Source organism: Rhinolophus sinicus, chromosome 14, assembly GCF_057876585.1.
Source record: "Rhinolophus sinicus isolate RSI-liver-muscle chromosome 14, RSI-T2T, whole genome shotgun sequence".
Taxonomy (NCBI): Eukaryota; Metazoa; Chordata; class Mammalia; order Chiroptera; family Rhinolophidae; genus Rhinolophus; species Rhinolophus sinicus.
Window position 1 is genome coordinate 124411711 of NC_142514.1, and position 25517 is coordinate 124437227.

At 38.4% G+C, this 25517-nt stretch overlaps 1 protein-coding gene across 1 annotated transcript in view; it reads right to left on the minus strand.

Annotated features, from left to right (window-relative positions):
- DEUP1 (deuterosome assembly protein 1) overlaps positions 1 to 23956 on the minus strand; it is a 69289-nt gene extending 45333 nt beyond the window's left edge. Inside the window, exons 1-4 of the mRNA XM_019737506.3 lie at positions 23808 to 23956; positions 22490 to 22562; positions 7288 to 7459; positions 5731 to 5826 (exon numbers count right to left, since the gene is read on the minus strand). Of these exons, the coding sequence (XP_019593065.2) occupies positions 5731 to 5826; positions 7288 to 7459; positions 22490 to 22536 (315 nt within the window). The 5' untranslated portion in view covers positions 22537 to 22562; positions 23808 to 23956. The remainder of the gene's footprint in view (positions 1 to 5730; positions 5827 to 7287; positions 7460 to 22489; positions 22563 to 23807) is intronic.
- Positions 23957 to 25517: the final 1561 nt, after the last annotated feature.

Sequence of the window (25517 nt, forward strand, 5' to 3'; positions counted from 1 at the left end):
AGACTCCAAGTTTAACTTTTTAAGGAACTTCCAAACTGTTTTTTTCCAAAGTGGCTGTACCATTTCCCATTCCCACTGGTGATGTACAGGGTTCCGATTTCTCCATATCCTTACCAACACTTGCTATTGTCCATCTTTTTGATTATAGCTATCCTAGTGGGTGTGAAAGGGTATCTCCTTATGGTTTCGGTTCGCATTTCCCTAACAACTAATGATGTTAAGCACTTTCTCATGTGCGTATTGGCCATTTGTATATCTTCTTTGTAGAAATGTGTATTCATATTTTTGTCCATTTTTAAGTTTGCTCATTTGTCTTTTTATTGTTGTCTGGTAAGTTATTTTTAAATTATGGATACTAGTCGCTTATCAGATATATGATTTGCAAATATTTTCTTTCATTTTGTGGGTTGTCTTTTTACTTTCTTGATGGTGTCTTTTGAAGCACAGGTTTTTCAATTTTGATAAAGTAAAATTTGTCTAATTTTTCTTGTGCTTTTGGTGCCAAATCTAAAAAACCATTGCCTAATCCAAAGTCACAAAGATTTACTCCTATGTTTTCTTCTAAGTGTTTTACAGATTTACTTTTCACTCTTAGGTCTTTGAACCATTTTGAGTTAATTGTTGTCTATGGTTTAGGTAGGGGTCCAACTTAGTTGTTTTGTATATGGATACTCAGTTATCCCTTCACTGTATGTGGAAAAGACTGTTCTTCCCTACTGAATTATCTTGGCACCACCTCTGCTTTCTTTTGATTAATATTTGCATGGTATTTTTCTTTTATATTTTTGCTTTCAACTTACATATACAATTGTATTTGAAATGAGTTTCTGGAACAGAGTATATAGTTGTGTCATATTTTTTTATTTACTCTGTCAATCTTCATTTTTAGACCATTTCCATTTAATGTGATTATTGATATGTTAGGGCATAAGCCTGACTTTTGTTTTTGTTTTCTGTTTGTTCTCCAGTGTTTGGTTTCTCTGTTTTAGTTTTCTTGTCTTCTTATGGGTTATTTGAACATTTTTAGAATTCCATTTTGATTCATCTATAGTGTTTTGAATGTATCTTTTTGTATAGTTTCTTAGTTGTTACTTTAGGTGTTATGTCATGTATACATAAGTTATTACAGTCTACTGGTGTTGACATTTACCAGTTAAAGTGAATTATAGAAATCTTACTTCTCTTTATGTCCCTTTACCCTGACCCATTTATAGCATTATTGTCTTCAAGGATTTTCTCATTAGACATTGTTTTAATTTTTGTTTCAGCTGTCAAACAATTTATAAAACTCAAGAGAAGGAAGTTTTAAATGTTTCCAGTGTTTTACTTCCCTCCTGATGTTTCAAGATTCTTTCTCTAATGTTTCCTTTCTGCTAACAAAACTTCCATTAGCCATTCCTTTACTCGTAGTGCAGGTCTATTCATGACGAATTCTGTTTTCCTTCACTTGAGAATGTCTCGATTTCCCCTTCATTCTTAGACATAGAATTCCTGGACATAGAATTCTGGGTTGACATTTCTGTTCTTTCAGTAATTGAAAAATGTTCCACTTCTTTCTGGCCTCCACGGTTTCAGATGAGAAATGTTATTTCTCTCTTGCTGCTTCTAGGATTGTTTTCTTTTAGTTTTCAGAACATTGACTAATATGTGTCTTGGTGTAGATTTCTTTGGGTTTATCATGGTTGAGTTTCACTCAGCTTCTTGAAGCTGTAGATTTACATCTTTTGCCAAGTTTTGAAAATTTTCAGCCATTACTTCTTTGAATACTTTTTCAGTCTCTCCCTCTTCTCCTCTCACTCTGGGACCCTGATGACACAACTTTTCAATTGTTTCTTATAATACTACATGTCCCTGAGGTTCACTTTCATTTAGTCTATTTCTCTATCTTGTTCAGCTTGGTTAGTTTCTCTTTTGCTGTCTTCAAGTTCACTAACAGTTTTCTCTAGCCTCTCCATTCTGCTTTTGAGCCCATGCATTCAATTATTTTTTAGTTCGGTTATGGTATGTTTCATTCATAAAATTTCTAATTGGTTCTTTATAGTTTTATTTCTTTGCTGAACTTTCTAATTTTTCATTTGTTTCTTATATGTTTGTAATTGCTCATCGAAGCATTTTTGTAACAGTTGCTTTTAAATCCTTGTCAGATAATTCTGACATCTGTATCAACCTGTCATTGGCATCACTTACTGTCTTTTCTCATTCAAGTTGAAGTCTTCCTGGTTCTTGGTATGATAGGTGATTTTTTTATTTATTTATACCTGGACATTTTGAAGTACTGTGTTATGAGACTCTGGATTTTATTTAAATATTGTGTTTTAGCAGTCCTTCTGATAACATTACAGCAGGGAAAATGGAATGTTGCCTTATTCCTGCCAGGTGGCAGTGGAAGTCCAGGTCTTGGCCTCAGCTGGTAACCCAGGAAAGGTGTTCCTTATTATTGCCGAGTGGGAGTAGGAGCCCAGGCTCCCTACAAGTCTCTTACTAGCACCACCGTGATTGGAGAGTCACAGATGCCTTGTTATGCTTCTCAGGTAGCCTTCAGTGATCCTGTATGAGGGTGAGTGGCCTTGTTACTACTGAGGGTGGTGAAGGTCCTGACTCCTCATTGGGCTTCCCGATACCATTCCAGAGAGGAGGGGGAGGGGTGCCTCATCACCACCAGATAAACATGGAAGTCCCGGCTCTCCACATGGTCTCCGCTGACACTATGGGTTGGGGAGGGCCTTGTTAATGCCCAGTGGTAATGAAAGGCCTGACTCTTCACTCAGTCTTCTCTGACACCACCCCAGCAGGGGAGCCTGGGCTACCTCATTATAGCCTGGTGAGGGTGGAAACGTAGGCTGTTCACTCAGCCTCTGCTGGTAGGGTGGGTTTGGGGCTATAGTCTTTTTCTGTGCTGGAGAAGCGCAATTGCCATCTAAAAGTGTTTAATCTTGCTAGGCTGTCTTTCTCCTGGTCTTTTGGTTGCAAATAGCAAGCTTTCTTTGGGGCTCTTTTTGTTTGTTTGTTTGTGCCCGCTAGAGTTTTTGGGTTGCTGGCTTCTCTGTTACCCAGTCTTGGACATAAAAGGCAAAAAGAAATCCCAGGGACTTCACCACCATATCATTTCTTGGGTCCCAAGTTCCTAGTTCGTCTGTCTCTTCTCTCCACTTCTCAGAGTCTTCTTACATTGTTTTCATAAATAATGTCCAGCGTTTCTAATTGCATTTAGCAGGAGGAATAGGGAAAAGTACATCTACTCCATCTTTTCAGAAGTGGAAATCTGAAATATATATCTATATCATTTGTATCTCTATCTATCTATCTATCTATCTATCTATCTATCTATCTATCTATCTATCTAGAAATTTAGTTTTATAATGGTTAGAAGGAAAAGAAAATACCCTCTTTTAAAAAAGAAAGCAATTTTTACAAGAAAGCTTTGAAAGAGTTGAGTTACTCAAGGAAGAGTGTGGTAAAGTGATCCTTAAGATAGTTTAAGAACATGAAATTGTAAATAAACCCAGAATTTCAAAGAAGGAAGCAGTACAAGGTGTGATCAAACAATACGGTGAATGTTTAAATAATAAAAAAAAATTGTTACAGTAAAAGACATATTCTCATTAACCCCCCTCAAAATACTCCCCCTTGCTTTGAGCACATGTATCCCATCATTCTTGCCACTTTCTGAAGCAGTTATGGAAGTCCTCTTTCCTGAGTGTCTTTAGTTGTGCTGTCATGGCTGCCTTGATGTCCTGAATCATTTTGACTTTGGGGAAGAGCTAGAAGTTGCACAGTGGCAGATCTGGTGAATAAGGTGGATGAGGACCACTGTAATGTTTTTATTTGACAGAAATGTGTCTTTTACTGTAATAAATCTTTTAAATTTAAACATTAACCATACTTTTTGATCAGACCTCGTAGAGTGAGCTAGCAGCAACAAAAGTGTATTTGCCATAAGACAGCATTTTCTGGTTAGAAAAAGTGATATTGCTAGCTATTATGTAAACCAAGTCAAGTGCTTTTTTCTCTGTCTTTTTACCTCCTCCCCTCTTTCTTTCTCTTCTGCTTTCTTTCCCTAATTCTCTTCTTTCCTCTCTTGTAACCAGGGGAGAAAAGAGAAGCAGAAAACGGCAGTGGATACAGATGGCTGTTCTCTCAACAATAATGTAGTGTTTCCAAGGTATATTCTATGAAACACCTGTTTACAGTGTTTACATTGTAAAACTGCACTACAGTATTAGTAGGTTGTACTTCAAAAAATAAAAAGGGTTACATGGTCAAATATGTTTGGAAAATGATAGATTAAAAAAGCTAAATGCATTTGTTTAAAGCAGGACTTCTCACAGCCTTTAATAATATCCATTGTGAATATCCAGGAACAGAGAAGGAGTAAACAGCATTTCCAAAAACTCTCAGTATTAGTGTTTCACAGAACAAATTTCTGTGAAATTTCCATAAAGATATTAGTTAGTTAGCCAGCAGCCAAGCAAAGCATCAAATGGCAAGGATTCATATATTAAATGATGGCTCAATGCCTATAAAGAAGGCTGCAAACTTTTTAACAGGCATACCCTCCACCACCCCCAGAAATGAAAGATTTGGTATGCAGTGACTGAACTAGTTAAATATAATTTAGAGATGGTACTTAACTTCTATCTAAATTTTCACGTTTTTCACTTATTCCAGATCACGATCTCTCTGTTTATCATGAACAGTTGTAGTGTCTTAGCATTTATATTGCAATTTTAGAGCTTTATCTTTAAAGAAAAAGCAAGGTTGATTGACTTGTTAAATGCTTTGGGTCTTAGCAAGGAAAAACCATATAAAATTTTATAATTCAAGCTACCCTCTAGTGGCAGCTATTTAAATTGCAGGCAAAATTTCTAGGAAGCCTTAAAGATGTAGTCTAATAAGGTCATACCTATTACGTGGCATCAAGTGTTTCATATTCCAATATTAATGGCTGGTCACCTCCCTAAAAAGGTACTTAAGGAGGAGCATTAACTACTTTGGGCTCCTTTAACTATATTATCATTTATGAAATCTTTATACTCCAAAGAAGCTGGTTGTAAAGTAGAATTTCATAATCAAATCATATTTCCCATTGATTCATTAACTAAGTTAAGCAAGGATATATCATCTACTAGACCTGAGATGGTCAGATGATTATTGCCCTTGTGTTATCTGTGTAAGGGAGAGAAGGCTTTTTGTTTGCCAGCACAGTGGAGAAATACAGGGATGAATAAGAAATAAATCACTATCCCTCTTATCACACATACAGAGCTCAATCATTCAGGAAACAGCCTGCTAGTAACAAAGTAATAAAGACCAGTTTTGTTCTTTTAATTATCTATTTTGCAATAGCAAACATCCATATTTTAAATTGCCATAGAAGGAAGGACTTCCCCATTAGGGAGTAATGACTATAAAATACTAATTTTGTTTTTTTGTTGTTCACAAAGCTAATTATTATCACATAATTAATCAACAAGTAACTTGATAAATAGAAAGCTATTAGTTTAAGCACTATGCTAATGGTTAAAGGGATACAGAGCTGACAATGTAGTAAAAGACAAAATCAATACATATAAAATAATGAAAGACAGGGCCAAACATATTACCTGTAGTTAAAATACAAGAATTTCTGCTTGCATTAAAAACAATTCATTTAAATAAAATTAACACAATTTTATAGGTCAAATATGTATAGCAAAATGTGTGATACTAAATTGTAATAAGTCTCCTTACTTGAGCTTTTAGGGTTTGTAGTTGTCCTTCATAATTCTGAGTCATTGCTAAGTTACATTTTTCCAGACTGTCCAGCTTCTGTCTAAGTAACCCCACCTGCATTAGGAATAAAATTTAATTTTGATTTTGCTACATTTTTCTTGACAAAATCAGAAAAAATGTACAAAAGAGGGGTACAATGCAAACAAAGCTGCTGAACCAACCAAGAATACGTATTTCTCCTGCACTTCTGAAAAGAGCTATTAATAATTAAACTCACCAAAAACAAACATTGCTAGCATTATTCTACAGGGTACACATTAGGACAGCACAGGATGGATGTTTGACAGAAGATCCTTATCACCATCACTTTTTAAATTTAGGTTTAGAATTGACTTTGCGTTATCCTTTGGGGAGGCTGATGTCATCGTTACTGGGGCAGAATCTCTACTGACACACTAGCTTTTATTTTAAACCCCGCTGCCTTTGGTGGGAGCTCTGCTTTGGTGAGATGATGGAATCATTGTTACATTTTTATAGGAACTAACATATCAAAAAGGAAAAACGTCTAAAAGGAATTCTTGGGGATTTGGCTTACTCAATTTGTCTGCTTAAAAAGCAGGTGAAGCACCTGTTTCCACATCTGTGCCATTACAGGTATGGAAGTGAGAGACCAGCCCCTTGCATATCTCAGGTCTGATGACCTGTCTGTATCGTGAAGGGAACCGGAGGCCAATAACGAAGTGAACTGTGACAGACAATAACATAGTTAACTATGCCAAAAACTAAGTTCCATTGAGAAGCCAATAAAGGTAGAAAAACGGGTGCTGAATATGTGGACTGATGATGTTTTAGTAAGTGATTAATAAACATTTCTCGTCAGCCTTGCCCAAAAGAAAAATTCACAGACTAGTCTAGCTAAAGCATATGGTTTCCCTGAACTCCTCTGCAGGCCTGAGAACACTCATACATTTTTCTACAATCACCAGCTCAGCCCTAGGCAGCCTCCCAGGGGCCAAGGGCACGCCTCCTGAATGGGTGCCCAGGTACACACACACACACACACACACACACACACACACACACACTCACTCTTCACCAAACACTTTTCTCCTTTGTCCTACAATCACGTCTTGACATTTCACTTCCTTCAGGAAGTATTTTTCTAGTAGATTAGAAAATGCAAATGTTTTTGAACTCTGCCTTGTCCAAAGACCCAGCTTTGACAACTCTGCACTTACTTGTTTCTACAGCAGCGAAAGCACTGACATCTTTGCTTGCAAACAGTATTTGTTTCACAACAATGTATTGAATGTCTGTTTACTGTTCTAGATGGCATTGATACTATATGTCTGTCTGAATCAGCAGATTTTTATGGGTTTAGGCTCTGTCACTTATGTTGATAGAACACAGTTAGTGCACTGTGACAGACTTTCAAGCAATAATTGCTATTGCTGATGCCTGATAAAAACTATGCTAGTGAAAAATGTATTCTGATAGACTAACTACTAGTTATCACAGTCTGAGGAATTACACATATTGACACATATTACATTTATTGACACATATGTTCAGTACCTCTTGACCTTTCTGATCCAAACACGTTTGTGCATTTGCCAGCTCTCGATCCCGGAGATCTAATCTTGTCTCCAAAGCCCGCATCTTCCTTTCCCAGTCCAGTTTTTTATTGCTCACCATGATGTCAATTTGTTCCATTAATTCCTGAAGTTCGGCCTCACAAGGAGAAGCTCTGTCAGTTGTAGAAAAGTAAAATCCATTTTGAAAGAGTGAAAATGTGAGGACAAGAAAAATTATTCTATTGCTCTGAATGGATCATTTCCTCAAATTGTTCAATTATTTAGCTAGAAGAAGTCTGAAAACTAGAGGTTCATTTTTTAATTAAAACTAAAAGCTAATTTCAGAGCTGACAGTGTGTGTACATTAAACTTTTTAAAATGACGTTTTCTAAAGTACAGTTGCTGTCATATATAATGCAATCCACTGATGAAGTAATTGCCCTCCCTCCATTCTCTGTTTAGTGCAGGTGGTAGCGTGTGGGTCTCCCCCACCCAAAAATTTTCACATAGACTAGGGAGTGCTAACATGAAAACACATTGTGTGAATTATGTCAGAAATGATGTTGCAATAAATGTTAGCTGGAAAATAAAATCCATCCATCAATCAAAAAATAAAATAACATTTTTTAGAGTGGACTAATTCTAAGAAAAATTCTAATGATAAAAAATGGTTCAATGCTCTTACGTGTAAATAGACTTGTACCTACGTCTATCATAACTGGAGGAGGCATGGACAGCAGGCAAACTGGGACTTCAGTCGTGCCTGTCAGGGAGGGAAGAGCAAGCCCGGTCTACGTGGGACCAGATTCAAGGGTACAAGCCTGATCCTCTCCAAGAGGAACTTGGCATGATGTGGCTGCTGTCCATTTGAAAGGAATCTGATCAGGCAGTTATGGGCAGATAATGTCAGTCTTTAGACAATGGGGATACTATTAGTCAGTTAGGTGGCAGTGTCGTGGGCCTCTGAGGGTCTGTTGCGTTTGAAACAAAACCCTTGGTAATAGCTAGAATTATAGAGACTGAGAGAAGTGAGAAGAGAGATTGCTGGGTACTCCCAGCGCTGTGTTCTCCTTCAGAGAAACTGAGGCATTCTCCAGGGACCTGGCACAGTTCAGTCATTCAGACTGGATAAGCAGATGATGTTGAAGGCGCAGGATGCAGCCTAAGGAGCAGACACATGTCCAGATTAGAAAAGCAAGTGATATCAGTACCCATTCAATGATGGGGATGGAGTTTCTAATATATTTGTGTAGCTGGGAGGAAGGCAGGAGGAGAGGCAGGTGCAGAATGACTTTTCTTTCATTTAGTTTCGCAAAACCGGAACTTTAGGGCTAATTAAGGATCATTTAGCATTTTGAAAAACTGCAGCCCACTGAGTTCAAAGTCATACACTAATCAGTGGAAGAGCCAGAACTAGATTGTAAGCAGCTGCTTCCCATCTTAAGCTCCTTTCTGTATATCACACAGCAGAAGACACGGTGTTTTGAATAAGAACTTGCTTGAAATATATAGTACAAATTAGCTCCATTACAATAGGGTTAGAAATAGGTATTAAAACCCAAAGAATTCAGAATTTTCAGAATCACTTTCTAAAATACCCAGAGTCAACCTGAACAAGGGATGTCCTCTTGAAGGGTTTATTCAACAGCAGAGAGGTTTTAAGTACAAAGTGCCATTCTGAAGTCTTCTGGCATTCCTGAGCTAAGGCCCAAAGGCTCTCAGTTTTTACTTAAAAACTAAAACAAATCTGAGGAAAAGAAGTACTAACTCCTCTATAAATAACTCGATTGAATTCTATTAATAATGGGAGTTTTGATGTGCGCAAAAACAACAGAACAAAAAGAATAGTTTTCATTTCTTTGTCATGTTCTTTTGTTTACAGTTTTATATACCACGTATTAGTGAAATCATATGGTTCTCGACTTTTTCTGTCTGACTTATTTCGCTTAGCATAATAATCTCAAGATCCATCCACATTGTCACAAATGGTACTATTTCATCTTTTCTTATGGCAGAATAGTATACACACAATGTGACATATAGATCATGTATTACAGAATTGTACACCTGAAATCTATGTGACTTTACTAACAATTGTCACCCCAATAAACTTTAATTAAAAAAAGGAATAGTTTTTATACCATTTCCTTTTTTATAACAACAGGATTTACCCTTTACTGTAAATGCATTTTGTCTATTTTTTCTGCTAGTGTAACATCTGAAAGAAAAGGACTCTATCAGTCTGGTTCGTGACTATTACACCACAGCTTAGCACAGTGCCCCAGCATATATTAAAAGCTCAATAAATCTTTGAAAAATGAACAAATGAGTTCTTTTCATCACTATCTTCTTGGCATGCAGGAATGCACCATGCTAATAGAATTAAAATATAAGCCTAAAGTAGAGTGTGGTGTAATGTAAGCTACACAATCAATATTGTTAAATAAATGAATGAATGGTTCATTTCTTCATTATGACTGCGCGATCCAAAAGTTAGGATATTAGACTCTTGGGGTGGAAGGACTTTTATAAGTCATCTAGTGCAACTCCCCATCCAGTGTCTGCATATCTTCCACAGATATTTCTTAAGAGAATCATCTATTATACCACACTGATCTAGGACAGAGCCCAAGATTCTGCATCAGTAACAAACATACCAAGTGATTCTGGTGCATGTCAAGGTTTGTGATCTGTTTTGCATTATCACTGCCGTGAGGTCATCCAGCCTAGGTCTGAATTCTTCCTTTAGCAGGTAACCACTGTCTGAGATTGCATCTAGATAGCAGTGAGTTTTTAAAAGTTCTTACTTATATTGAAAAAGTTTTTCATCTATTGGACTTAATTCGATCCATTAGGACCATTCAGAACAAATGTTTTTTCAATACAGTCGACCTTAAAAGTACTTGACTACAGTTACCAATATATCGAATACAGTTATCAGTGTACCTTTAGATTCTTTTCAGTCTCTCTTCCCAGTGTTCAATATTGGAGACTGAACATACAGACAGACAGTAGCCAGAATACACGATAATAAACTGACCTATAACCTCTACAGAATAGTACTAGAATGGTCAGGAACTTGCTCAATGACTGATAGCTTCCTTAATTTTGACCTCTACTTCCAACTTAGGACCAACTGGAGAAAGCCAAATATGTTCTCCAAATTAATCACACAGAATGCCCCGCGTCTAGTAGTCAGCCTACCTCCAGCTTCTCTGTGCCAACAGCCTCCAATTAGAGCACACCTGAAGCCATGTCTTCTGTTCCCTACAGAGCTTTTCCACTCTTCTTCCTGCCTGTGCCTCTGCAAGATGCAAGTGATGGTTGCTGACTCCCTTGCTATAGCCAGCTCTGAATAAATAGGCTTTAATTTTTCTCATTGGGGTGGTCTTTGTTTATTTCCACAAGCATCTGTATTTCCTTCAGTTGCTCATAGAGCCTTTTTTTTCTCTCTACCACTCACTACCTAGTATATTGCCTGGAAAACACTAGATACTTAATATACATTTGTTGAATGGATGAAAAAATGCATGACTATGGCAAGATTTTCAGACCCTTCGTAACCCTGATGGCTCTCCTCTGTACAAGTTCCTGTTTGTTGATTTCCTCCTTGAAATGTACCACTCAGAATTTTAATATTGAACACCGTAGGTATGGCCTAATCAGCTTGCAGAGGAACTCTCACATCCTTTGTTTTAGGTGCTTTATACTTTTATTCAAGCAGATAAAGATCGCCTTAACTTTGAATTGGGGAGGGGGGAAGGCAAAGCAGTGCTATCACACCGTTTCAAGGTGAGTTTATTCTGGTCTAAGCATCTTATTTCTTTTTCCTACATGCTATGAGTAAAGCCCCCTAGTCACTATCTTGTGCGTTAGGTGTTTGGGGGTGCTCCAAGGGCAGGGCTTCACATTTCAGCTTGACAGTTTCAGCCTTTCAGTGTGGGCTGCCATCAGTTGTCCTTTAATGAAGCAAACACTCTTTAAGCGACTGCTGTGTGCTGTGTGGAGAACTGGAAAGACAGGAGACACAAGGCCAAGTGCCTGTGCGTAGAGAGAGACTTGCGAGGCAGGTAGGCAGGTGCAATGAGAGGCTGTGGAATACACGCAGGTCTCTGGGGAGCAGAGAGGAGGGGTACTGAATATAGACTCGGACAGGATGGGCTGTAACAGAAGCCTTCCTCAAGGAGGTAACATCTGAGCTTCTATTTTGGGATACTGGTTCTGTCGGAGCTCATATTCAGTGGATCTCTCAGGTTTGTGTAAGCTGCCGATTTGATAAGCAGTACTTGTTTTACATAATATATATGGTTTTTTTCATACAAGGGGTTGTAAAATGTCATGAAGGGCAGGATGGAGGACAGAGCCTTATGGCATTCTACTACCAAGCCCTAGAGTGTTACAGGGGTCCATTGATTGTTTCTTTTCTGATAATCAGATGCTAATCCACTTAATTAACCTTACAATATTTTTTCTTTTTTGCCCCCACAGAAATGTCATGAAAAGCCCTGTAAAATATCATGACAAGGCCCCAATACCACTCTTTCTGTACGTTCCCTGGTGCACCAGCATACTGGCCCCGCGAACCAAGGCTGGTCTAACATGCAGTGGTCAGGGCGCCTCCCTGCTGCGTCCCGGTGGCCACTGCTTCCTCTTCCGGATGCTCACAAACCACCCATAATCTAGTCAAACTTATTTTGACATCAAACTCAGTTTTTTTTTCCAAATTTAATATCCCCTTTCGAAATTCAATTGTCCAATCTTCTAGTATGTCTTCCCTTCTTAAGTTTTAAGAGATAATTAATAGCAGCAGCTGTCTCAGCAGTGTCAATATTTGCTTCTCAGTCTAGTGAACTTTAAAATAAAATGCAAAGGCTTTTTCTAGCCGCCTCACAGAGCTGGGCACTAACATTATTGATATTCCTTTCTTTGGTCAAATGCTGGCTAACACTATGCTAATTACTTTCCTGTACTTCCTCCTGTGGCTCCTCACACCATCGCATCAAATAGGTATTATTATTCCAATTTTAGAAAGTTGACTGAGGAGCTAAAGAACAACAAGAAAAGATCCACTGAGTCTTCCAGGTTTTGGGACCTGGTGGATTGTGTCTGACATATTACTAAGACACGCCCACTACATCCCTTACTATTTGGCTTATCCTTGGGAGCAATCACAACAGAAGGGTCATGAGGTCAGGCTAGAGGTCAAAGTGCGTTAAACCAGAAGAGAGGGAGAACACTGAGACTTTCAGAGTGAGATACCTGTCTGGTGATCCTACGGTCAAAATATCTGGATTTCAAATTTGGACATGAAGAGAGAGCAAAATAGAAAATTTACGACATAAATGGAGGTAGTAGTATCGAGTATGTTGGAAGTAGACAGGGAAATGGACTGTGGAGGGTCATTCAGAGTAAAAAGAGCTGGAGTAAGATACATGGACATATATGCTACTCCAGAGTCCTTTAACAAATGGGCGTATGTGGTGATTCTTAAGGGCAGACCTTCTCAGACAGGTAGTTGTGGTGACCATATGGTGATATGTTATCCAAAGTAGGACAATTTTGAAGGTGAAGGGGCCGCTAATAATAATTATGCCAGGACAACAGGTGTAAACAGTGATTGTTCCCGGCAAACTGGGATGTAGGGTCAGCCTGCCCATCAACAATCTGGAAGATAGAAGTGGATAAACAGATCTGTAAGGAAAAAAAAGCAAAAAACGAGTGAGTTTGGTTTGGGACATAAGAGACATCTCAATAGAGATGGGTTCAGCATTGGAGAGTGAAGGGGTGACTTAAAAGACAAATATAAGTCATCTTGGAGAAAGGGGAGGGAGAAAGGAAGGGAAGCATAGAGAAAAGCGAAAGAAGAGACTATCATGCAACATGAAAAAGTCTAAGAAAATGAATTTCCGGAAGGCTGATTAGCAATCATTTTAGGCCTTTTTCAAAATATTTTAATGAAACTCATTCTAAAATGTATGACTGTATGTTTGTCTTAGTTGTATTACTATATATTTAGCGATGCTAAATGTAATTTAACTTTTCCATGGTGGTTCACAGACCCTATTCCGCAAACCAAATACTGTATCACACCAGAAACATAAATAGAATCAAATGGGAGAGACTCCAAGAGAAGGCCTAGAACCACTTTTTTAGAGATATCTGATATCAGCTTACTCTTTAATCAGTTGTCTCCTAAAACAGTAAAGTGAAAGATTTATCATTTTATGACTTTTAGGTCACAGTTTCATGGTTTCCCTTGTTCAAAATTAATTATTCAATTATAGCTAAAAATAGCTTTTCATTAGTGTTTGCTGACTTGGCAGCATTACAACATCTATTTTTACTGCATATTTGAGGTGATGGCTCATATTCAGTACATTCTTCTCTCCCATTTGCAATAAGTTTAATGTTGGGATGTGGAGGAGAATATAAATCCCTCCATACCACAAAAGCATGCTTAAATGTACTTACAAAGGCCTTTATCTAAAGCCTTCATCATCATCATCAAAGGAAGACATTTATAGACATGAAATGCAATGTGATAGCTTCAAAGTCCCTATTAATATTTTATCGGAATTCTAGGTGCATACAAATTTGAAATTTCATTTTTTATGTTCTAAAAATAATCGAAGATCTGTTAAAATACCTACATTAAGATAAAGTTTTTCTTGAAGCTTTTCCTATAGTAACTATTCACATTCTGAGTTAGATCTTGGTTCACAGATTGAATAAGGTAAGAAGACAGTAAAATATAAGCAGGCACTAATATGTAATAATCTTTAGGGTAATTTTTATAATTATCTAGAAGTGTAAGTAACTTCACTATCCTCATAAACATATATATGGAATATTGTTTCATATTAATACATGTAAACATATGATACAATTAGTAATAAACAAATGTTTATCTACACATGCATTAGCTTGGAGTCTATAAGCCAACTGCTAAGATAATTAAAATTCCCTCTTTCCAAAAGGTCTATGTGATGAGAGACTGCAGTGTTAGTACACGTGAGGATAGTCATTTTACCCTTTTCTATTTAAAACTAGAGCCAGCTCTTACACTGGATCCTGATAGTGAAAAATTAGGCAAACATTGAAAAAATCTGTTTTTCCACTGCTAGAAAACTGAGAAATATACTGTTTCCTGAATACTGGAAATTTCTAATGAAACTTCTACTGCCAACTTGTTCTGATAATTTCCAAATCTATACCTTATTCTTATCTCCTTTGTGGCTAGTTGCCTGCCCAATATCCATCCATCCTTTCTTCCATACTAACAGAGCTCTGATGTGATTTGGAGTGGAAATGTCTCTAGTGAAAGACACAAGTACAGTTCCCAGTCTCCCCTGGGCTTGGCATAGGCGTGGCCATAGAACATAATCTGGTGTGTGAAATGTAATGGAAGTTGTCATGAAGCTATTTAAAAGAGGACCACAGCACTTGCTATCAGTGTCCTAAACATCCCTCACCCTTAACCACTTCAAGGCACTTGGCCTGATTTCCAGTGAACAGCTTCATTAGTCTCTCAAAGGAATCTTTCCCTTGCTTTGCTTGCTTCCTTCCTTCCTCTTTCTCTCCCTACTTCTCTCTCTCCCTACTCCCTTCCTTATTAATTTCCTTACACCCTTTCAAAATCAAAACCACTCATTGAATTCCTATAATAACTCAGCACTATTCTAACATTCCAGGATCTACCTTCAAAGTTTGACAAATCAGGATTTTACCCCAGGTCTACTTTGCTTTGCTTCCTCTACAGCTAAACAAGAAACTAGAACTTGTCAAATTTGATTACACTGGAGAGGAGTTTGTGTGGGTGGGTGGGGATAAAGTGTGGTGGAAGGAGAACGATGGGGTATAGTCTGGGCCATTCAGAAGGCAAGAGAATCAATCAAATTAAAAAGAATTTTCAGTGTGCAAAAAGAATACTTTACAATGATTTATTAAACTACCAATATGTTGACTTACGTTAGAATTTTTTACAAACTCGAATTAAACCTGTATTTAACTCATTAGAAACTGGGAAGTAAAGTTGTGATTATCAATTAATATATCTCAGAGTGAAAGAACACTTTAAAGGTTAAGAAAGATGCACACATAGTGGAGTACTGCTTTAAAGGCTTTTTCTGGTTTTAGATGTGAGCAGTTATGCTTTGGTTCATCTGCCTTCGTTCTTTGAAAATATGACTTTCATGGCAGATAATAAAAATGGCAGATGTTGTGGCAGTACCTCGATTTTTAGGAAGGATTTGACAAGTTTCTCTGAATGAGATCAATGGCTAAGATATAAGTCACAGAATAAAAAGTAGAGTAAATGGTTCAGTAGAGAAAAATGAGAGTTGGTAAAAGATGGATGAAAATACACATTTCATTCCCTTCCAAAAATCCTACTAAAATAAAGCAAAGGGAGATTTTTAACCTATAAGGTGAATCCTACATGAACAAAAGTAATGGGAGCTAACAGTGGAGAAAGCCAAGAAACAACACAAATAGGTATTTCTGGAAGTAGGGGGTAAATGCTAGCTGCCCAACTTATACTTTCCAAGCAGGAGAATTTAAAAGACTGTTCTCTGGCTCTGATCAGCCTGAGACTGAAAACTGAAAGAGACTAGACTGATGACCACATTGTGGAGACCCCGCCAATGAGTCCCGCCATGTACACTGGAGCTTCCTGTCAGCTTTCAACTCACTCTACCACTCTTCCTTAAATAGGAGCAAGTAGTCAGGCATCACAGCCATTTGAAGAAAGCAGTTCACACAACTAGGTCAAATACAAACAAAGACATTTATTGGAGAAAATTATGCAAAAAGAAGAAAACTTCAAAAATGTTATAATTAAGATACTAGAGTTATTAACTCCAGCCAAAACAAACGTACAGAAAAAAAAAAAAAAGAAGTAATAACAGTATACAACTATATGGCTCAGAGGTGAAGAGCATTTATAACGTCATAGCAAGGCAAACAGAATATTGATCCAACCAAAATCATGGTGTACTGGGAGAACGGAGGAATAGGAAGTGGGACTGTGTGTGACTGTGTGTGACTGTGTGTGTGTGTACGCGTGTGTGTGTATGTGGTGGGAGCATGAAAACCATTGTGTACATCAGTAGACAATGTCTAAAACTGAAAAATTGAGAAGTAGCAATATAAGCATGTTATTTAGAGATATGGAGGTAAACACCAAAAGAATTAGCCAAAAATCAAATGCCACTGGGGAGTGGAAAACTAAGGAGGGAACAGGAGATTGCTGTTTTTTGGTAACCGATAAAGAACCAAATGACTTTTTAAACTGTGTAACCGTGCAACTAACTGTTCTTTTTCAAGTAGAAAAGATATTTGAAAGAAATAATCCATATGTTCATCCACCTCTACAAGGAAAATGACATTTTTAAAAACAGCACTCCAGAATTCATATATTTCGGGACTTTATGTATGTTTCATTGACCTCAGCATTGCTCAATGAATTTGTGGAATTGTTATTTAGAAATGACCTTCAGAGATAAGTTTATTAAATATAAGCTTTAATAGTCTTAAATATATTGATTGGCTGGTGGCTATGCTGAGCCCTCAGGGAGTTGCAGCTGCATTGTAGTTGGTGGACAGATTTCTCTGGAAAACCTGTTTGAATTCTCTGTTAGAGTAGCTGAGGCTAGGAGAAAGAAAGGTGGGGCTAGGAGAAAGCAGTTTTTAGGGTTTGGGGAGAGGCACAAATTGAAGGATGTGGAGAAACACCAGAGCCGCACCCACAAAATGACTGTAAAGAAGTTGATATAAGAATCAAGATAATTTCAAACAATTCTTATTCATATTTTTAATGAGTCTAGGGTATATTGCATTGACTAAAAAGTGATTTAGAGGGGCAGCCGGTTAGCTCAGTTGGTTAGAGCACAGTGCTCTTAACAACAAGGTTGCCAGTTCGATCCCCACAGGGGCCACCGTGAGCTGCGCCCTCCACAACTAGATTGAAACAACTACTTGACTTGGAGCTGATGGGTCCTGGAAAAACACACTTAAAAAAATAAAAGTGATTTAGAATGTAAAAGGAATAACCAAATAAACATACAAAAAAGAAGTTCTTGGAAATAAAAACATGGTTGCCAATACTAATGATCTCAATAGAGGCAGTAAAAAAAGAAACAGAATATAATCATTGCTGGAATAAAAATTAGAAAACTCAAGAAATTCCTCCAGCAAATAGAGCAAAAAAGAATGATGGAAGTTATGAGAGAAAAGAAAAAGATATAGGTGTTCTAGGAGATGAGACTGAAAGAAGACAGTGGAGACTTATTAAACAAAGAAATAGAAGAAAATTTCAAAGAGCTGAAGAGATTTGAATCTTTTGAGTAAAGGTGTTCACCAAATGCTGTGAAGAATTATGGAGAAAGGATCCATACCTAGAAAGTTACCCTAGTAAATTTGTAAATTCCAAGGATAAAAAGAAACATATAAACCTCCAGACATTAAAAAGAAAGAAATTAAAACAACAACAACAACTCTGAGAGAGAGAGAGGGAGAGAGAAAGAGAAAGAGAAAGATGGAGAGAGAAAGAGAAAGAGAGACGGAGAGAGAAAGAGAGAGATGGAGAAACAGAAAGAGAGAGAGGAAGAGAGAAAGAGAAAGAGAGGGAGAGAGAAAGAGAAAGAGAGAGAGGGAGAGAGAAAGAGAAATAGAGAGACAGAGAGAGAAAGAGAAAGAGAGAGATGGAGAGAGAAAGAGAAAGAGAGAGATGGAGAGAGAAAGAGAAATAGAGAGATAGAGAAAGAGAAAGAGAGAGATGGAGAGAGAAAGAGAAAGAGAGAGAGGGAGAGAGAAAGAGAAAGTGAGATGGAGAGAGAGAAAGAGAGAGAGAGGGAGAGTAGATTGTCATTGGCCTTTCCAACACAAACTTCTTCAAGACTATGAGAGTAACGTTACAGAGTTTTTGTATGAAAGTAAAAATAAGACATATGGACATGTAAAAAGTTATAAAGTATACTAGTCATGTTCCCTTTTATGAAAAGATTACCTAAAGAAATACTTTAGTCAAATTAAAAATGAATTTAAGAATTTTTTTAAAAAATCAAGAACAAGGAAGATTTTGTATACAAATAACAGTAATAATCAGTACAAACAAACTTACAGTGTTAAAAAGGAGTCAAAATAAAAGAGGAATAAATAATAATTAACATTATGCTGTATGTAATGATTTATATGTAAATTAATAGCAACCAGGAACTAAAAACCCAGATTATTTTTTGGAGGTGGGATAAGGGGATGGGGCGGAAAGGCTAAGGTTAAGTCTTATTAGGGTTGAGGGAGGTCAAAGTCACAGTTAAAATTCAGGGTGCCAAAAGAGAAATCCAAATTTAAAATGCTTGTGAAAAATGTAAATTAACAACTTATAAAATAGGATGTAGAACTTCTAAGAGAAAAAGAAGAAAAAGAAAACTAAATCAAAGTAGCAAATGTTGGGAAAGCAAAAGGAATCAAATGTTAACATATTAATGATTGTATTGGCCTATTAATGATCAGATTGATGATCTTTTAATGGCAAAGATTCTCCAATTGAGGTATATATATTTTAATCTAACCATAGGCTATTTACAAGAGACACAATATGATATTTAAAAAAGAGTGAAAATACAGGGATATAAAAACAAAGCCTGAAAATAAGGGGATGAACAAGTATATTACAGACTAAAGTAAATTAAAAAGAAAGCAGAGATGGCAATATTAGTACCAGGCAAAGTAGAACATAAACAAAGAAACCTTAACTTATACTTGTGAGATATTTTATAATGCTAAATCACATAATATACCAAGAAGATATAGCATCCATGAGTCTCAATACTTTGAGCAACAGAATACTGAAAAATGTAAAACAAAAACTGAAATACAAGAACTGGGCAAAACCACAATTACAGTAAAGACCTTTTTAAAAATTTGACAAATCAAATAGACAAAAGTAAAGCCACAATGGATTTGAAAAACATAATTTAAACACAATAATAATAATTAAAGGTTTGATTATATACACATAACTTTTTTAACCTTTTTACTTAACCAATAGAGAACATACATTTGTTTTCAAATGCCCAAAAGAACATTTATAGATGTTGGTCATCCACTAGATCACAATAATATTAATGAAACTGAAGTATCCCCTTGGCCATATTCTTTGACCACGGTGGTAAGGGGATCAGAAAGTAAAAACAAAAAGAATTACCTCCCCACCCTGAAGTTACATCTCCTAAATATCCCTCGAGTCAAAGCGCAAGTCAAAATTGAAATACGAGGCTATTTAGAAAATGACAGAGGGAACTCTAATTCTATGGTCCCCAGCAAAGCTGTGTTCAGGAGGAACTTTAGCTTTAATGCTTTTATTACTTAAAGAAATTATGAAATCCAGGAATCACGAAAATAACTGGACCATATTTTTCAACTCAAACATCAGAAGAACAAGATAAGTAAAATAAATCATGAAAGGACAAAATAATGAGTAGAAATTCATGAATAAGCAAACAAAAACAAAGCAATATCTAGACCTGGTTCTCTTTAAAAGGCCAATAAAAATAGATCACTTATTCATTTTTAATTATGTTCTGGGCACACACTCTAAAAACAAATAAAAAGGACAGACTCACTTAAGTATGACTGTTTCGATTAGAAGGAGTTTATGTTGATTATTATGGCACAAATACAAACACCTATAATTGAGAAATCATGGATAAATTAAAATCAAACCCTGTTATAATCCACATGTCAGAGAATAATGATTCACCCACATTATAAATGATCTGTGTAAAAGCTTCCCCCACCTTAGGCCTTTACACATTCTGTTCCTGCTCCCTGGAACTCTGTTGACCCAGAAATAATCTTTGCTCAAATGGCACCTTCCCAGGGAATCCTTGTTTGACCACCCCATTCACATTCTATTCCTCTCCTCCTTAGCCTGCTCTGTTTTCTTTAAATCACTGTATGAAACATGTTTCTATCTCCCACTGTCTCTCCCACTAATATGTACGCGCCTTGGAGCAGTGGTCTCTATTTTGTTCGTTGCTACCTTCCTGGTGCTTTGACCGATGACTGGCTCTTAGTAGACTCTACATAAATGTTTGTTAAATGAAAGTTGCTCTACAAAACATTACTGTGTATGTAGGTGACATGGTTTGATAAGTATATAACAAGTCCCTGATGAATGAGGTTTGACTGTCTTCATGAACTAGATTTTTATGTATTTCTCAACAGCATGGGGGACAGAGGCAAAGCCAACCTGGTTCTCCATGCTTTGGAGACCATGGTAGATGACGTCTGGTCCCATGTCTGCTGTGAGGAGTGGAGTAGTTCCTCATGTAAATCTCCAGTAATTCTCATTCACTTCTGGTTTCTAACTATGTTGCACCCAAATAAACTCTATGGTTGCCTACTAAATTCTAAATTCTTAAAGGTCTGTTTCTTAATGATCTTTGTATAAACCATAGAGCTTAGTGTTATGCCTGGCAAACATTCAGTATTCCATACTCCCCCCCCCCCCCCCCAAAGAATGAATGAAGAGAAATATCAGTCTCCAAGGCCTCAGATTTGCAGGCGTGAAGTGATATCTGGTACCCATCCTTAGGTTGGAGACCTTCAGTCTGCATCTTAGCCCTCTGTGCTATTGTCACACCACGGACCTAACACCTGCTCAATCCAGAATCCTACCCTGGCTCTCCTACGGATACTAGGTATGCTGCTCCCTGTATCTCACTGTCATCCATTTCCAATGTAGCAAAGAATGCAGGGATTGGCACCACACATATCTGAATTCAAATCTTAGTTCCTCCACTAACCAGTTGTATACTCTGGGGCAAGGTCCTGCTTTATTTCTCTTTTTTCTACATTTCTGAGCTCAATGTGGCAGAGGCTGCTAGCTGTCCACCAATATCTGTTACTCTTCCTTTTATTATACAACTGCTAAGCATTTGGCAGTTGGCCATGTGGCTGCCCAGTTAGAGACCACATTTCCCCACCTTCCATGCAACTAGCTGTAGCTCTGGCACTAAGTTATGGCCAATAGGGAGTGAACAGAAATGAGGCCTGCCACTTCAAAGTCATACTCCTAAAAGGAATGGTCTTAAGCTCTCCGTTTGCCCTTCCCCTTTTGCTCTGGCAGGAGCACAGTCATGATGGTGGGAGCTGAAGCAATCACTTTGGGCCCAGAGGTGGAAATCATGCAGTGAGGATGGCAGAGCTGCCCTACCAGTCCTGGTCTGCTTCTCTCTGGGCTTGCACAGGAAACAGAAATGAACTTCAGTCTTATTTAAACCATTGTATTTTCGGGTCTCTTTGTTACAAGAACTTAGACTATAACTAATGTACTCAATTTTCTTAGTTGTGAAATGACAATACCTAACAGGGCAGGAGGAGAGTGCAGGAGGACTTAAAACAGTGAGAGCTGTTATTATAGAGACTTGGGCAGCTTGCCTTTAGCCTGATGTTAAAGTCATGATCTGAGCAGAAAAACTGAAAGTGAGACATCTGCAGTGGTCTGACTAGTGCAAAGTCAGTCAGTCAAGATTAGGCACTATAGTGCCACGCCTATACACTGCCCCACCTCCCCTGCCCAGCTCTGGCGTCAACCAGTGACCAGTTGGCTAATAAAACAATAGGAAGAGAAACCTTTGTGGTGTTGCTGGCAGGGAAGGGGTGGGGACAGATATTTGTGAGAAGGAATTTAATTCTGAACAATGGCAAATGCTATCCAAATTCTATTCCTTATCTCTTCATGAAAGTTTTGGTAAAATATCCAGTTCTTGTTGCTGTTTTGAGGAGCTAGATCTGTTTTGAGGCTATGTTTAAGTATTGAGTTCAGCTTTCAGGGCAAATGTGGGGGGATGCTCAGACACTTGGTGCAACAAGAGAGGAGCAAGCAGGCCAGTAGCTGCTTCACTGTGGAAACCTAAGAGCACATGGGGCCAGTGTGGGCACCCATCACCCTAAAAATATTTTTAAAAACTCACTAAGAGTTGGAAAATGGTGATTTTTGTGTGCAGCTCTATAGTCAAAATTTGAAAGACTCAAACTATAGATTCTTAATTAAAGTCACTTGCATTTACCCCACCCTCCTCACCAAAATAATTGGCACATTCTTCTATTAATACTGAATTTCAAAATTCCTGTATCGTCAGGGAATTTCTAACATAGTTAAGTTCTAACTTATTAAATAGAAATTTCTCAGCACTTACCCCACTGTATTATGGGCTTGGTTCTCCATGTCAAGAAACTGCTGCATCTGGTTTAAATTTCTTGATTTTTAATCTGAGAAAAATGGGAGAAAAATGGTCTAGATTCCGAAAATGCTTACATTTAGTAACCTATAAAAAAAGAAAATTTTGCTACTGGCAAACCATTTCGTTTTGCTACTGGCAAACTCCATTTTCTGAATGGAGTAACTCTTGGTTCTACAAAATGTAGAAACGTGCACATGTCTGTCTCTGTGTGTGTGTGTGTGTGTGTGTGTGTGTGTGTGTGTGTGTGTGTGTCCGTATCCCCACGCATTTATGAATTGGCTTAATGATGAGTTGAAATATGTGGTACTGACTCAAATTAACATTCATTCACTGTATATTGAGCAACGGCTTGGTGCCAGGTACTTTGCAAAAGTGCTCAGTACATGAGGTGAGTAAAACAGAATTCCTATTCAAAAGTTGTTCCATCTAAATGCTCGCAAACTTTCCTTTCTTGTGGATCCTCTAAAAGTTTGCCTTTATTTGAGTAAATTCTTTCTTTGGCCCTTTCTGGGTTTTTTTTAGAATGAATACCATGAATATTTAGGCCAAAAAGCCTAAGAATTCTCTAAAAATAGAAAATTCACAATTTCTCAATGGTTCTGTGGGCACCTGTTCACCCGTTTGACAAAATAGGGGTGTTAGTGCTTGCCTAAATTAAAAAAAAAAAAAAAAAAGTTTTTCCCAGTAACAAAATTTTAACTGAAAAATCATCTATGAGGATAAACGGACAAAGAATTGAATAGGACTTCAACTCTGATTTACTGAATGAAAGTCAATGAAATAGCATTCAAAATGGTAAAAAGAAGAGGAGGAAGACACCTAGGCTCTCACCACTCTCAAATCAAAGGATTTAAGAGAGACCCTGGAATTGTGTGTGTAGAAGATGGGTAAGGAGCAGGGATGGGGAACGACGGACAGAAGTACACATTCGTTTTGCAGGTTCTGAATTCCCTCACTTTAACATCAGAGAAACCGAGGCACGGACTAGCTAGGTGACTTGCCCAGGGCCACACAACTAGAACCTAGACCGTCTAATTTAGGTAGAATCTCTGCTCTGGATTCTGCAAGGACCATTCTGGTATCCCAGGCTCTCCCCACCTGTCGCCCGACCGCGACCCCGACCCCGACCTCCTTGTCCAGACCCACGCAGGGTTCAAGGCCAGCCTCCGTGGAGCCGCCGACCCGCTGTGGTCCCCAGCTCCTCCTGAGCGAGCCCCGCCAGGGGGCCAGGACGAAGATCTGGGGGCGAAGCCGGGGACGCCGGGCGGGTTACCTGCATCACACTGCGCCGCGCTCTCCCGAGAGGTCTGAGGTCCCGGGAGCAGAAACTCCCGGGCACCGCCCTTCCCGCCCGCCCCGAGGGGCCCCGCCGTCCCCGCCACGTTCCCGCCGTCCGGGCCCGCTCGCCGCGTGGCCACCGAAGCCGTTACGGCTTCACCTTCCGGGCCAGCAGCCAGGCCGCCGCTTTGCCACTGGTTGCCATGGGGACGCGGACCAAACTCGCAGCCCCGGGGCCCGGGGGTGGGGCGATAGGCTAACCCCCCGGGAGGCGTCGGCAGGCGAGGCCATGCGGGGGCTCCCCGGCCTCGGAAACCACCCACTCGAGCGCGACCTCGCGGTCCCGCAGTTTTAAGCCTGGTTGTTCCCTAGACGAAGGGTTCCCTGAGACCACATTCCGGGTCCTTTCCTTTCTGTGGCTCTCACTACCTAGCCCGGTGTCCAGCATCCAACGGGGGTCCAAGAAATATTTGTTGAAGGAAGGAAGGAAGGAAATAATGAAGGAACAAAGTGTAAGCAGCGGGGAGTGGAGGTGGAATCTACATCCAAGTTCTTTAAATCCCCTTGGCCCTCCGCCCTCTCACCCACATTTGAAATGATATGAAAAAGAAATAGACTTGGGGTAAAGAGAGCTCCCTTTTCAATTCACCGAGATGTCTTCCAGTCGGGAGTAGCTGGATTTCTTTTAACAGCATCGCTCAGTGGACAGCTACTCTGGTCACGATAACAGCAGAGCTGTACCTGTCTTTTCCCTACAGTGCATTGATTGGAGCCTTGGAAAAACTCTGTGAGTTAGGCGGGGCAGTCTTGCCTCCCGTTTAGGGAGAAGGAAATAGTTCCTAAGTGGGACAGAACACAGAGTGACTGATTCCAAATTCTTTTCTTTTTTCACCAAATTCCAAGAATAATTGATGACAGAAGTTCTGTCACACAATCCTCATTTGAAAGCAATGATAGGAAAGGATATATACATGTATTTGTGTGTATACATTTTTTTCTACTGATACCTTGCGTGATATTTTTAAGCACTTGAATTTTGTGCTTGGAAAATATTCTTGCACCTATTTTGGTAACAGAATTCCTTCCCAATACATACAGTCGATTGATTTCTAATTCTTAAAATCTTTTATTTGCTTTCTACTTTCATAACATTAAGATTAATTTGCTACTCTAATATGGCTATCAATTTAAAACTGACTCCAATCCTTCCATTCAGGTTCAAAAAACCATTTGCTGTTTCGTGACAAATTGAGTTTCATAGATGAATTGTGTAACAGCAACTCAGGTTATTAGTTCTAATAAGTGTTTCATAGCTCTCATATTATGATTGAATGAAGAGAGTGATAATTTTATCGTAACTTGAAACTTTTCATTATTCTGAAAACCTTAGTCTTATTCTTTATTCTTGTCTAAACTGAATGGGTCAATGTATTTATTCTGACCTGAGGAAGAGAAAATGGAACTAAGAATGAAAATTTCCTGAAGTTTCAGGATGCCCGATATCACTCACCCTGTGTAGCTCTTTACCATTGGTTCATTCATATTCATTATTTCCTTAGTTGCTCAGGAGTACCATGTGACACAAGTATAACAGGTGTTATAGCTCCTTTCAGCAAATTAGGAACCTAAGGTTTAGGGAGAATAAAGGATTTGTCCTAGATGATACATCTAGCCTCAGAGTAGCTAAGAACCTAGATCATCCTAC